This window comes from Leopardus geoffroyi, chromosome C1, assembly GCF_018350155.1.
Source record: "Leopardus geoffroyi isolate Oge1 chromosome C1, O.geoffroyi_Oge1_pat1.0, whole genome shotgun sequence".
In the NCBI taxonomy this organism is placed as follows: Eukaryota; Metazoa; Chordata; class Mammalia; order Carnivora; family Felidae; genus Leopardus; species Leopardus geoffroyi.
Window position 1 is genome coordinate 91,925,410 of NC_059328.1, and position 14,009 is coordinate 91,939,418.

The following is a 14,009-nucleotide window of genomic DNA, read 5'->3' on the forward strand; positions in this document are numbered from 1 at the left end:
GAATAGAGTCTTCCAATACATCCGGCGACATGCTTAACCAAACTCCAATTTTAACTGAGAAGAAAATAAATGGAATCGGGATGAGCCAGCTTAGAGAACAAGATAAAGAGATTCTGTTACTGTTCGCCCTATGTTATCTTGGTTCCAAAGTAGAGAAGAAAAAGACAAAGACCAACAGGAGCAAAAATCACCACAAACTGAATACGCGAAGGAAGCAGAGACACCAAGAATAAGGCAGCTTCCCCTTTATCATACCAGGAGTTGCAGAGGACAGTCCCAGCAAAGAGTATCTGTTGAGGTGCCACAGTGTCTGATTAAATACTTGCCATTCAGGCCACTAGTCAGTAGTAGTACCTTTTCAGACAAAAAATGGGCAGCCAGCAGCCCCTCCCCCTGAGCTTTTCAAACTCAGCTTGAGGTTCTCTCTCTCCCTCAGATGGATAATGACCATAGAAAATATGTTCCTAGAGGCCCAGAGTATGTCATGTGTCATAGGGCAGGACTTTGACAGTGACTCTGAAAGAAGGGAAAAGAATATCCAAACAATACTGAGAGTACAATGGGAGTATGACTAACAACTTGTATACTCTCTTCTGGAGCCAGAACTTTATTTATTTATTTATATATATATATATATATATATATATATATATATATATATATATATATATATATATATATATATAAAGTTCTAATGGTAGAACTGATGGCATCTGTTCTAATGGTAGCTCTGTTATGAACTAGTTGTGTAAGTTGTAGAGTTTTATCTTACCATCATAATTTAATTGGAGTCAAGGTACTTTATAGCTCTATGCTTCTGAGGCTCTATTCTCCCAAGAGGAGCAGGAACCTTTTACACTAACAGGGTTATCAGGATGTTATTTAGTGGTGATTCAAGCCACCAGCAGACATAAGGTCCACATCATCAAAGGCTTATAAGAGCTAAGGAAAAATGATCCATGGTAGAGAGGACAGTTACCTGGTAGCCTGCTGATGTGTAAACTTTCTAACCACTAGTTCCCCGTTGTGAAAGTTATAAAATCATACCAAATATGCTAAAACAATGAAGGAGTTCTAATTGGAAAACCATCTGCCTCATTTTTTTCCCTTCATCGCCTGACCTCACTGCTGAATTGAGCAAAGACAGCAAAAGGGACACTACAGTGTCAAGTAAGGCAAACACAGCCATTTAAGAGTTGACTGTACGTTTGTACTCAACATTTAAGAAAATTCAAATATATGGATAACCTATTTGAGAAAATTACTCACTTAACACATCATCTTTTTCAAAAGTTCCCTAAAATTGCAAACTCCTATGAGAAAGAAAAATGATGTAAAAAAAAAAAAAAACTGACCATCATTTCCAGATTTATTTTCCATTGTTCCACGTGCTCTGTTTATTCTGGCCTACTCTCCATTTTTCAGACTTTTCCAGATTCATCTGGTCAGTCATGCTTATCTGGTCAGAATACTCTCCAGGGAATCTCACCTGTCAAAACTCCTCCCATTCCCTTGGGGACCTAAATCAAATACTACCTCTTCAGAGAAATCTTCCACATTCTACCTGTGCTGAGGTGATCACTCAATCTCACTCACGGAACGCTATCGATTACTGCTTGTCACATACAACTTAATCTTATTTGTGTCTGTCCTGTCTTTCTTCTTATGGGCAATATCCATACCCTTCCTATACACCTTATCTTAAATGTCTTACGTTTTTAATAAACATTTTTCATCTGCATGTACATTATCTCACATATATCTTACTTATCCTGTACTTCTTTCTACCTAGGTGACCCTGAGCAAATTACTCATAATCTCTCTCTGAACCTCAGGTTTCTCATCTGTAAGAGAAGAAAATTAATTGTACATATCTCATAGAGTCATGAGGACCTAATGACATAATGCATGTAAAACACAAAGCCAGAGTCTCAGATTTTACTATTATATTATTACTATCATATTATTTCATAGAGTCATTAAATATTTTATAAAACTGACATAACATTATGTTTAGAATACATGGAAAAACGTACTATTGCACTAATCTTGCAAAGAAATAGATCTATTTTTTCTTATTCTTTTTTTGAGTATAGTGGACATATAGTGTTACATAAGTTTCAGGTGTACAACTTAGTGATTTGACAAGTTTTTACATGATGCTATGTTCACAAGTGTAGCTACCCTCTGCCTCGTTACATTGTTATTACAATATCACTCACTGTATTTCTTATGCTGTGCCTTTTATTTCCAGGAATTATTTTTTCTGTAACTAGAAGCCTGTAAATCCTTCTCCCCCTCACCCATTTTGCCCATTCCCCACTCCCCTCCCCTTGCTTTTAGGTTTATCTTACTTTATTTCATAAGCTAACAAAAAATAAACAGTACCTCTAATTTCAGTTTTACATCTTCTTTTGTCTTAGAAATGTTGTCTAAACTAGAGATGGCCAACTCCACTCCACTACAGTACTGCCCATATATAACCAACCTGAAAGGGAAGAAGAGGAGAAATTTGTAGGACAAAAGAAATAAAGTAGAAGGGGAAGAGGCAGAATTACCATCATCTATTTAAAACCACAGTTAGGGAGAATCAAAGCAAATCTTACTTGTCCTGCATCTCTAGCTAGGTGACCCTGGGCAAATTACTTATCTCTCTGAGCCTCTGATTTCTTGTTTCTTTTTAACACAAATCACACATAGACTCATAATATGCTATTAAAAGGACTAATTTTTATTTCTAAATTTGAATGGGATTAATTTCCCATACATTTTTTCAGCAGGTAGATTTTACAAACTGGCTTGATAACTGTTTATGGTAAGTACACATGAATATCACAAAAACAAAATTAAAAATTTCTGTTTATGTTCCTACTAAAGATGAATGTTCTACTGTTTACCCATACTCAGAAAAATTTAACTCAATTTTATTGTCCTCACTAGTCATGACTCCACTCATCAATAAACCTAATCTTTCCTACTTTTTAATTAAGGAAAACACATTATCTGAAAATTGTGATTGAAGGAGCGACCTGAAGTGTGCTGGGTAGAAGGTACCTTGTACTACATGGAGTCTGAGCCTGCTTCAGGAACCGTAGCTCCTCAGTAATATAGGCACTTTGCAGAGAGGTTGGGTAATTTATCGTTTCTTTTAACTCTCCATTGGGGAAAAAGAAAACTACTCATAAGTTCATGTTTAACTGTTGTTGATGCAAAGCAATTCATTAGCCACTTCTTAGTAGTAGGAACTACAGTGCTTAATTTTAAGAGAGAGAATGATATCTTCAGTGAAATTCCTTGGTACTTTCATTAACGTGAGTTGTTCAGAAGAGGTTTTTTGTTTTTTTTTGTTTTTTTTTTTTTAGAAAGGGAAACTGCCTTCAGCCATGAATCTAATAATCCCAAATGGAGAATTATAAAATATGAGAGTTGGAACAAGCACTAGGCACCTGCTAATCTACCCCTAACATTTACAGATGGAGCAAAGGAAGCCAGAGAATTAAAATGACTTCCTGAAAACTACAGAACTCAGAGGTAAAAGGTCGATAACGTGAACTTCTGATTTGCAAGGCAAACATCTGGATCCTTTTCTTTCCCCCTTCCTTTTTCCTGATCCACATACAGAACTCAAACTACCACCCTGAGATTAACTGTCCTATGTTCTAGTTACTGCCCAGGTAGTAACTTAATGGACAGTAGAAATAGCTATTTATGAGCAATTTTACTTTTTTTTTTTTTAAGTAGGCTTCATGCCCAATGTGTCCAACTCATGACCCTGAGATCAAGACCCGAGTTTATATCAAGAGTCAGATGTTTAACTGACTCTTGAGCCACCAAGGTGCTTCCCAGAGGAATTTTAATACTAACCCTCACTATAATCACAAACTGATAGCCACAAAATTTAAAATTTAAAAGTTACCTTTCCTTGTAGTTAATGAAAACTTGATACAAGTTCTGGTCATTTTTATTTACAATGGAATCATGAATCTCTTGCATTAGGTTCCGATGAACTTTTACAAGTTCCTTAAGGAAAAAAATGTTAAAGGAAATTAGAAAACAGGACCAAAAATAAATCACCCCAAACCTAAAATCTCTACTGTTGCTAGACTTGTCATTCAAGGAAATGCTAATGCCCTCAAACTCTAAAGGGATGATACTAGGCCAGGAACTAACATTCCTACTAGGGATGATACTAGGGATGCTACTAGGGATGATAAAGAGAAAAGGAAGTGGAGGGGAAGAAGGGAGGAGAGAGAGGGGAAACAAAAAGGGAAGGAAAGAGAAGGGGACAGAAGAGGAGAGAGAGACAGACAAGCCATGTGCATGGGAAACAGCAATTTCAGATCTGACTTGAACTGTCACTGTCCTGTTGGGGAAAAAAAAATTATCTCACTACTTATTAAAGGGTAATTTATTCCTTGTATAAAAATATGTACAGCTCATTTTCATTATAGTCACTTTAACTTTTTAAATAAAACTATCCAAGTGCTTAATGTTTTATTGACGGGATAAAGTAATGATTCATGTCCTTGGGACATAAAAATGTAGATCTGTACTTTGGTCAATTAGTGGTGTCCTGGTGCTAAGCTAACAATAATCACACTAAATTACTTGAAACTAGACTACTAATGGCATAAATAAAGAGCAGATAAATTGTACTAGGCAGTTTACTAGAGCATCTCAGAAGTCAGAATTTTACCTTTTTCCTGATAAGCAAGTAATTTTCCGTCAGGCAGTAAATACACATCATAGCCAGAAAATGAGGAAATTCTAATCAAGGTGCCAATTCTCGCATTAGCTCTTCCCTGTACCTTGGTGCACACACCAACTTCACAGCATGCCCTTTCCTTAGAAGGATGGAAAGGAAACAGGAATATGCTGGCCCTGCCATTTTGCTGAAGAGCATGGAAAAGCCATAAGATTAAGGACTGTCAAAGAAGTCCTAAGTTACAGTGACCGTATTAAGGTGGTTCAAGATGCTCATCTTCCTAGAACGTGCAGTTTGTTTTATGCTAAACGTTCATCTCATATTGTGACCTTGTTCTTCCTGCTATGCTACAAATCAATGAGAATGTCTTCATCTGGCCATAATCGGGGACAAGGACAACAACCAGGTACGTGACTGATACACATCAAGACTGAATGCAACAGAACCAAAATAGCAGGAAACTTGCAGGTAAGACAAGCAAGCTTATGCATAAAAGCTTATATATAGTATACACAAACTATATATTAAAATCCGAGCCAGTTTTAAAGGTTTAAGAACTTGAATGTTGCCTAGCATGACCTCGGTTGGCATAGTATTTGGTCTGTTTCAATGCTTCTGCATAACTATACTCTAAGGATCATAAGATCATTGTAAGGTGCTCTGAAACCCAAAATGCTTACATAAATGTGAAGAAAAACACTTACAAATAACCACTAAAACGGATTTTAAAGTCATAAGGAAGTAGTGTATTTCAGAAATAGGAATTAAGGTTAGTACAACTGAAATCAGAGTAGAGGCAAGAAAGTGGAGGAAACGGATGCCCTCAGGACAGTGTATACAGGATGGGGTTGAGGGGCTGGCAGAATAGAGCAAGGAGTGGGACTGAAGGGGGCTCCCACAAGGCAAAGAGACAGTGGCACCAGGGATTATTTAACTAAGACTACCTCTTCTTGACAAGCAGTTAAGGATAATTTCATGAATCTTATCCACATGTTTTCAGCTTACATTCTGACTGACTTTGGTTGAAGATATGGTAAATCCCTTATTTCTAGAAAATAAGGATATAAGAACTCAAGAGGCAAAAAAGACTTAAAATTCTTTTATTTAAAAAGTTTTTTTTAATTTATTTTTTTAAAGTTTATTTACTTTGAAAAAGAGAGAGCAAGCTGGGGAGGGGCAGATAGAGGGATTGAGAATATCTCAAACAGGCTTCACACCCAGCGTGGAATCTGATGCAGGGCTCGAACCCACGAACCATGACATCATGACCTGAGCCAAAATCCAGAGTTGGACAATCAACCAACTGAGCCACCCAGGTGCCCCAAGATAGTTAAAACTCTTAAAGAATACAGGAGAATATTAAAATGGGAATCTAGAACCCATAAGATGATTGAGATTTTATAGTAATATACCACAATTTTAGCTAGTCTATTTTTACTTACAGGAATGTTGATGAATACTGAATCAAATTCTGCTGCTGTCAGAAATCTTTTTAGCGGTGCCATGAAATACTACAAGGATAGGACAGAGAAATAATAATTAAGCACAATTTATCCTAATCTATATAATAGTTTTTCATTAAGAAATGATCAATATTTATTGAAAGTCTATTGTTTATCTGTATAATGAATACCAAGAAAAAAGCAGAAACTATTTTCTCTATCTAAAAGATTTTATACTTAAACAGACATATAAAGACATAAACATAAGTTAATTCATTTAAAGTATAAAATAAAAGGTTTAGACAATGAATACTCCTGAAAGTAATAAAAAAAAGAACACTTTTGGCTGAATTGCCAAAAAAAAAAAAAAAAAAGGCAGTATTTTGGAGATACAGGACTGATACAAAATACTCTCAAATGCCTTGATCTTCCCCTTCATTCCTTGAGAATGTTAGTTCCTGGCCTACCATATCTCTTTCCATTACGACTCCCATGTCTGTTCTTGGCAATCTCAGTATCTGTGCAGATCATCCTTCCAATAGCCTGGCCTTTTAGATCCTTGACTGCCGGTAATCTTGTGCTCTATCCTAGCTCGGCTCTCTACTCTGGAGGTCATATTCCAAGACCTTCTCATTATCAACAACTACATAGGCTCTATAGCATTAATTTTAAGTAATCAACTCTCTGATCACTACCCCCTACCTTTATAGCTCATTCCTTTAAAGAATTCTTTAACCCCACCGGGTCTGCCAACCAACTGATCATTCTATATCTCTCATGTCCTCACTTCCTCCCCACCAAGTTTACACTCCATAAACCATCATGAGAATCACTTCCCTTACCCTTTCTTCTTCCAGCATGCTTTTCTGGAAGAACAAAAACCCTTGTTAAATCTAGCTTGCCATATATGTTGTGCCTATACCTAAGAAGTTAAATATGAACTAGATCAGTAGTCTAATTTTCAATTGAGCCTGTGATAATGCATAATCCTACATTTCCCTAGTCCATTTATTCCCCCTCTCTCCTAAACAACTCTGGAAAACCTTCAACTCTTTTCCTAAACATCCAGAACTATCTCCTTATTCTCATTTTCTTAACCTCTAAATGTAGAACTTGCCAGAGGTGGCCTCAAATCTCTCCTTCATCAACATTCATTCCCTAGGTAAATTCATACAGTACCACTGACCTTATAAGCCATTGTGTAATGATAATGGCCCCATCTATTTGTCAACCTCTCCCCTTAATGCCAGCCTCATGTATCTAACTCCCTCCTCAACACAGCCCCTTGGAAGCTAATAGATATTGCAAATGTAGAATGTCCCAACAGACTCGTGATTCCCAGACCTGTCCTCCTCAGCTCAGTAACCATCTTTACTACTCACACAACAACTATTCATGCTATAAGCCTAGCATTCTTGATTGCTCCCTTTCCCATATATCCTTCACCTAATTTATCATCTAATCTGCTCAGCTCTACTTTCAAAATGTATTCAGAATCTGACCATTCCCTACCAGCTCTACAAATACTGCCATGTTCTGTCAATCTGATTATTGCAATATCCTTCTAACTTTTCTCCCAAAAAGTCAGAATACGCTGTGAAGAAACTTACATTAGATCATGTCACTTCTACTCACACACTCCAGCTTTGAGCGAGGTGTTCTCTGTGCCCCCAACACGATACGGTAGCTCACCAGCTCTTTGCTCTCCCTGCTTCTCTTCACTCACGCTGCTTCAGACACCTGGACTACTGCTACTCCTTGAAACACACTGAACACTGTCTCATCTGAGGGCCTTTCTCCCAGGAACCATCATCTCTGGGATGTTGGCATGGCTTGCTCCCTCAATTTCCTTAGCTCTCTGCTAAAATGTGATCTTACTAAAGAGGCCTTCCAATACTGCTTTACATAAAATAATACCAGCCCACCCACATCACTCTCTGTCCTCTTTCCTTGACTGGTTTTTCTTCAGAGAATTTATCACCGCCTGGCCCACTTACTTGCTTAAATTATAAACCCTCCTATGAGACAGAAAGTGTCATGAGAACAAGAGTTTTGTTGTGTCTATTGATATATACTCAGTGCCTAGCACAGTGCCATTCAGATACTAAGAAATCAGTAACTAGTTGTGGAATAAGTAAGTCTGCTTGTTTTACTGAAAATTAGAAAGCATACAGAAGACACACTGAGTCTCATATATTAACTATAAAATGCACTATTTGGACATCAAAAATAATACCTGATAACTTACTTTTTCTATTGACTCCAACGTTTCTGTGTATTTTTCTTCTGTCTGCTTAATTTCTGCTAGGCAGCAACTTCGTATGTCATTTTCTGGACATTTCTGCAATTAGAGTTATAAAAAAAATTATTTAATCAAACACATGTATTAATTAATCTCTCTGGTAGTACAAAGAAAGAACTCAAAACTACTGATTTTCTTAAGCTTTCCATTTTAATAAAACACAACCAAAAGATCTATTTATGGCATTTAAGAAGTATCTGTTCTTAAAATTTTGAACAATGTAAATGAAAAAGGTTTAAATAATTAAAAATAAACTTCTGAGGATACACCCTCTTTATACTGAAAAAAAATCTCTTTCATTATAAATGTTATTCATTCTGGAAACATCACCCATGGTATCATATAGTGTTCTTAACGTACAGCGTACTTTACAAGTGCTGTAGAAATACTTGCAAAATATCAAAAGGACATTTGATAAATAAAAATCTTAAAATGCTTTTTGTGAAGAATTAACATTCTCGTGTTTGGCTCTTCCACTAGGTGTTAAGACTGGAGGTAGCAGAGCATAATATTAAGATGGAAGGTGTGGGCCTCAGGTAGAACTGGGCTCAAGTACCAGTTTTTCTGTAATTCGCTGGTTCTTGTGAATAAGTTACCTATTTTCTCCATGTCTCAGTCTTCTCCTCCACAAAACAGTGAGAACTACAGTTCCAACCCCAAGGAGCTGTAAATGAGCTATCCTGGTAGAGCACCTATAGCACCCTGAGAAGTACACAAGAAGGGCCCCATGCATTTAAATTATCACTGCTGTGAACCCTGCCCCATAGAAACAACCCAGCACTGTCAGCTGAATGAAGACTGTCCTTGGGAGACACACTCAAGACTTTGCTGGTACCCCGAGCAGATGATAATTATATTAGGAGATACAGATGATACCCTGTCACCTAAAAATAGTCAAAATACTGCCACAGGCAGCCTGTCGGCTCACACAGTGGGTTAAAGCTCATTCACTACCAAATATAGGCCAGGTAACTTGTTTCCATCCCACAGAAGCTACTCTCCCTATCTGGGGCACTGGACAACCCACCAGCCTTTTATCAAAGCCAAGACTACAAAGAGAGCTGAGGAAATTCATCACAGCACTAAAAAATCCCATACTACCACCTAGCTGATGAGGAAAGGGTTTTGTATAAAAAAAAAGATTAATAATGGGGTGCCTTGGTGGCTCAGTCAGTTAAGCGTCCGACTTCGGCTCAGGTCATGATCTCGCGGTTTGTGGGTTTGAGCCCCACATCAGGCTCTGTGCTAACAGCTCAGAGCCTGGAACCTGCTTTGGACTCTGTGTCTCCCTCTCTCTCTGCTCCTCCCCTGTTCATGCTCTGTCTCTCTCTCTCTCAAAAATAAATAAACATTAAAAAAATTTTTTTAAAGATTAATAAAAGCCTACACGACTGACCATTTTTTTTGTTTCAAATTATAGGTGAGAAAATAATTCAGAGTAATTCTTTCTGAATGTTTTAGATATTTTTGTGGTAGATTAACCTCTGTGTGTGCATACTGACTATGACAATACCTGAAACTAAATTTATAAAACAGTAAAAATACTAGGAAACCTATAATGAAACAAAAGTAAAAAATACCTCTTATCAACCCCCGAACAAATATGAAGAAATATTCTTTAACACATATTTTATGCTACATCAAATTTAAAGAAGATTAAACTGCTTTGTAAGAGAAGATTTCCTTTCATGATAAGAAGAATCCTTTCACAATTCCCTGAAATTACGTTCTACTGCCACTCTGGCACTATTTAGCTGGGTGGCATTTCTCTCTCAGACTTTCCTTCCTGACAAGTCCTGACAAGGACTAGACCAGAGATTCCCTCTGGCTGTTGTGAACTATAAAATGCTGGCTGTATGTGTCTCCAAATGCAGTAAATCATGATTATGTAGTTAAAAGCTAGCAAAGGTAAAAAGAAAACAAAAGCCTGTTCTAGCAGAAGTTACACAAATAATTTATATTAATTAGTCTTACAAGGAATCACTTTCCTAATAAAATACTCAAAGTAACTTTAACAATAAGGCAAGTGAGATCCTACGGCTTGATGTGCTTCCTCTGCCTTCATTAAGTCCTCATAGACTTCTCCACCTTCGTCTTCCCCATAAACACAGTCGTAGAGGCCTTCTTCATCTTCCACATGGGTTTCACTACAACAAAGGGTAGGATACTCAGGTCATTTTCTCTTATGCAGTAAATGCAACAGCTACATAGAGCCTAGTAGAAAACCCAGAGAGGAAATAAAACATAATTCATGGGAAGAGTCAAAAGGCTTTACATTACGGCTCTTTCCCTCCTAATGAGAACAATGCCAAACAACAGAATCCACCCAGGATGGCAGTGACAGCTAACATTCACTGGGTATTTACCATGTACAAGCACATAAATGATCACTCTGCACACACGACTTCATGTAGCTGGCCCAAGCCCAGTATTCACTACCTGTGCTATCAGGCATTACTATTTGATCCCTTATAGAGATAAGGAAGCTGAGAGAACTGAGGGTTATTTAACTTGCCCGTGGAAACACAGCTTGTCCATGGCAGATCCAGATTTAAAACTTAGTCTTACAGGGGTGCCTGGGTGGCTCACTCGGTTAAGCGTCCGACCTCGGCTCAGGTCATGATCTCGCGGTCTGTGAGTTCGAGCCCCACGTCACGCTCTGTGCTGAGCGCTCAGAGCCTGGAGCCTGTTTCCGATTCTGTGTCTGCCTCTGTCTATGACCCTCCCCCGTTCATGCTCTGTCTCTGTCTCTGTCTCAAAAATAAATAAAACATTAAAAAATAAATAAATAAAAAAGAGTCTCTTATAAAAAAATAAATAAATAAAATAAAACTTAGTCTTACATTCTAAATGTTTTCATTACTCTATCATATGGCCCACATTTTTCCTATTTCAAGGCCTGAGGTTGATCATATATATTAAGGGGTACAACATGGGGAACACAGGGGTGCTGGGGACAATCTCATAGTTTATAAATAGTCTTTTAAAAGCATCAGTTTCAGAACGCCTAGGTGGTTCAGTCGGTTAAGCAACTAACTCTTGATTTCGGCTCAGGTCACGATCTGACGGTTCTTGAGATCAAGCCCCGTGTTGGGCTCTGCACTGTCAGCGCAGAGCCTGCTTGGGATTCTCTCTCTCTACCCCTCTCCCACTTGTTCTCTTCCCCCTTCCAAAATAAGTAAACTTAAAAAAAAATAAGAAGAAAAGCATCAGTTTCTGCAGGGTTATTATTGCCAGTATCTAATGCAGTGGTTTTCCAACCACGCTCCATCCGGTCTACTCAGAGTATGTACAGGTCCCTGCGTCATCCAGATCCTACCATTATCTGTTTTATTTGCCTGTTTTCTATGTAAAAAAAATGGTTCCAAGGCCACAAGGCATTTGAAATCAGCTGATCTCCTCATAGTTGAAAAACATCCCAATTTTTAAAGCTTCCGTGGCACTTACACAGTAACTGACTGATGTATCTTTCCTAAATCCATCATATGATATTGTAAACCCATTCACTCAAAGTAGAAATAGCTGGTTGCACCTATCACATATTTTATTACTACTCAATTTTTTCCTTTCAGTTCAAGACTTCTATATATAGCTTCTATTCACTAATAATCCCAAAGAATTGAGATTAATACATTTAGACATGTTAGAAAGAAGCATTAACCTTTCTCTGAAAAAAAAAATCAACTCCTTCAATACTGCCAGCCCTTAGCACCTATCTTGGGCCTGTGCAGATAGAACAGTATAGAATTTATATGTACAAAAATAAGAACACTGTAACTGTAAATGTCACTCTACGACTTGGGAGCATTTTTCAAAATAGGTTCAATCACAAGGTTGTCTATGTTGTCATGAAGGATTATTTGGAAGCATTTGATAGGAATGAACTGTTTCAAACATTCAGAAGAAAGAAAGGCGCCTTAAGGGAGACTTATATGGTAGTAACAAATACGTCAGAGAAGTCTGCTTTCAGAAAAATTTGTTCTAGAGTTAGCGGTCTACCCAACCATTCACTCCACAGACATTTTCTAAGAACCTACTGAGGTCCAGACTCTTCAGTGCTAAGAATGCATAGATCAAGAAGATCTGAGGACTCTCCCATAGTCTAGTGTAGGTAACAGCATGTGAACACATAATTCTAGAAGTACAACAGAGCAGATGAATGCACAATGTAAGAGTAAGGGAAAGACTAACTCTGACTAAAGAAGTCCAGGAAGGCTTCACAACAGATATTACATCTGAACTGGATCTTGAATGTATTCATTTATTTAATAGGTATTTGCTAAATAAATACTACCATGTTCCAGGAGATATGGTTGTACACTAGGCAGACACAGTTTCTGCCCTCAGAGGTGACACATACTCAGTGAGGAGAAAGACATTCCAGAAAAGGACACTAACACGTGCAAAGGCAAAAGCTATGAAGAGCCTGGCAACATCATGAGTGGCATCTCATTCAGGTAAGTGAATGTGACCCCCAGAGGGACGAGCTAAAACCAACCTGAGAAAGGCAGTACACCCTGTAACCTCAACCTTACCTGGGCATTTGGGATACAAGAGGAGGTACAAGAGGAGGCTCTATACAGCAGGAGAGTGGAGGGAGGAAGAAGACACTAAGCCCCAAAATGAAACCCTGTGGGTAAGAGATAGCGAGAGCCATAACTAGAGTGAGTAAAGGCAAATGCGGAGAGAGAGAAAGACTGCATCAGGTGCAGTCAACCAGACTTGGCGACCAGTCAGAATTAGAGAGAGGGGGGAAAGGAGTGGAGGATGCCACTTAGCTTCCTACTTTGTAAAACTGGGCAGATGGCAAGTCACAGATAACAGGGGAGAGTTCAACCGGTCTGAACACTTTCTATAATGCAAAGGATAGGAAGGTTTGAGGAATCTATGAGGGAGCTAGGAAATGAAGGAAGAAGCTCTGCATCAAAGAGGACCTGTTCAACAAGAAGATAGGCTGTGAAATCCATTTCTCTGTTACTCCTAATCCCAGCTCTGCTGCCTTTGACCACCTCCTGCCCCCCCCCCCCACAATATACCTCATCTTGCTTAAGTGTTGCTTTTGACTATTTCCAGTGAGGGTAGAGGCACATACTGTATGAATACACATGGATTTTTCTTTAAGAATTGTAGGAGATAGGACATCTAAAGCACAAGCAACAAGATCTAAAAATAAACAAGCGGGACTGCATCAAACTAGAAAACTTCTGCACAGCAAAAGAAACCATCAACAAAGTGAAAAGGCAACCTATGGAGTAGGACAAAAATATTTACAAACCATCTATCTGATAAGCAACCCATACAACTCAAGAACAACAACAAAATAACCCAATTAAAAAATAGGCAAAGGATAGGACTAGACATTTCTCCAAAGACGATATATGAAGGGCCAACAGGTACGTGAAAAGATGCCCAACATCACTAGACATTAAGAAAATGCAACTTAAAACCACAACGTGATACCACCTCATGCCTGTTAGAATGGCCATCACCAAAAGACAAGAGATAAATGCTGGCGTGGATATGCAGAAAAGAAACCCTCATGCCCTGTTGGTGGGACTGT

General features: G+C 38.2%; 1 protein-coding gene across 1 annotated transcript in view; it reads right to left on the reverse strand.

The window, feature by feature from the left end:
- Nucleotides 1-14,009, reverse strand: part of VAV3 (vav guanine nucleotide exchange factor 3) — a 353,758-nt gene that overhangs the window by 173,803 nt on the left and 165,946 nt on the right. The window contains exons 5-9 of the mRNA XM_045478481.1: nt 10,488-10,596; nt 8,396-8,488; nt 6,148-6,216; nt 3,917-4,020; nt 2,389-2,488 (exon numbers count right to left, since the gene is read on the reverse strand). Coding sequence (XP_045334437.1) covers nt 2,389-2,488; nt 3,917-4,020; nt 6,148-6,216; nt 8,396-8,488; nt 10,488-10,596 — 475 coding nt within the window. The remainder of the gene's footprint in view (nt 1-2,388; nt 2,489-3,916; nt 4,021-6,147; nt 6,217-8,395; nt 8,489-10,487; nt 10,597-14,009) is intronic.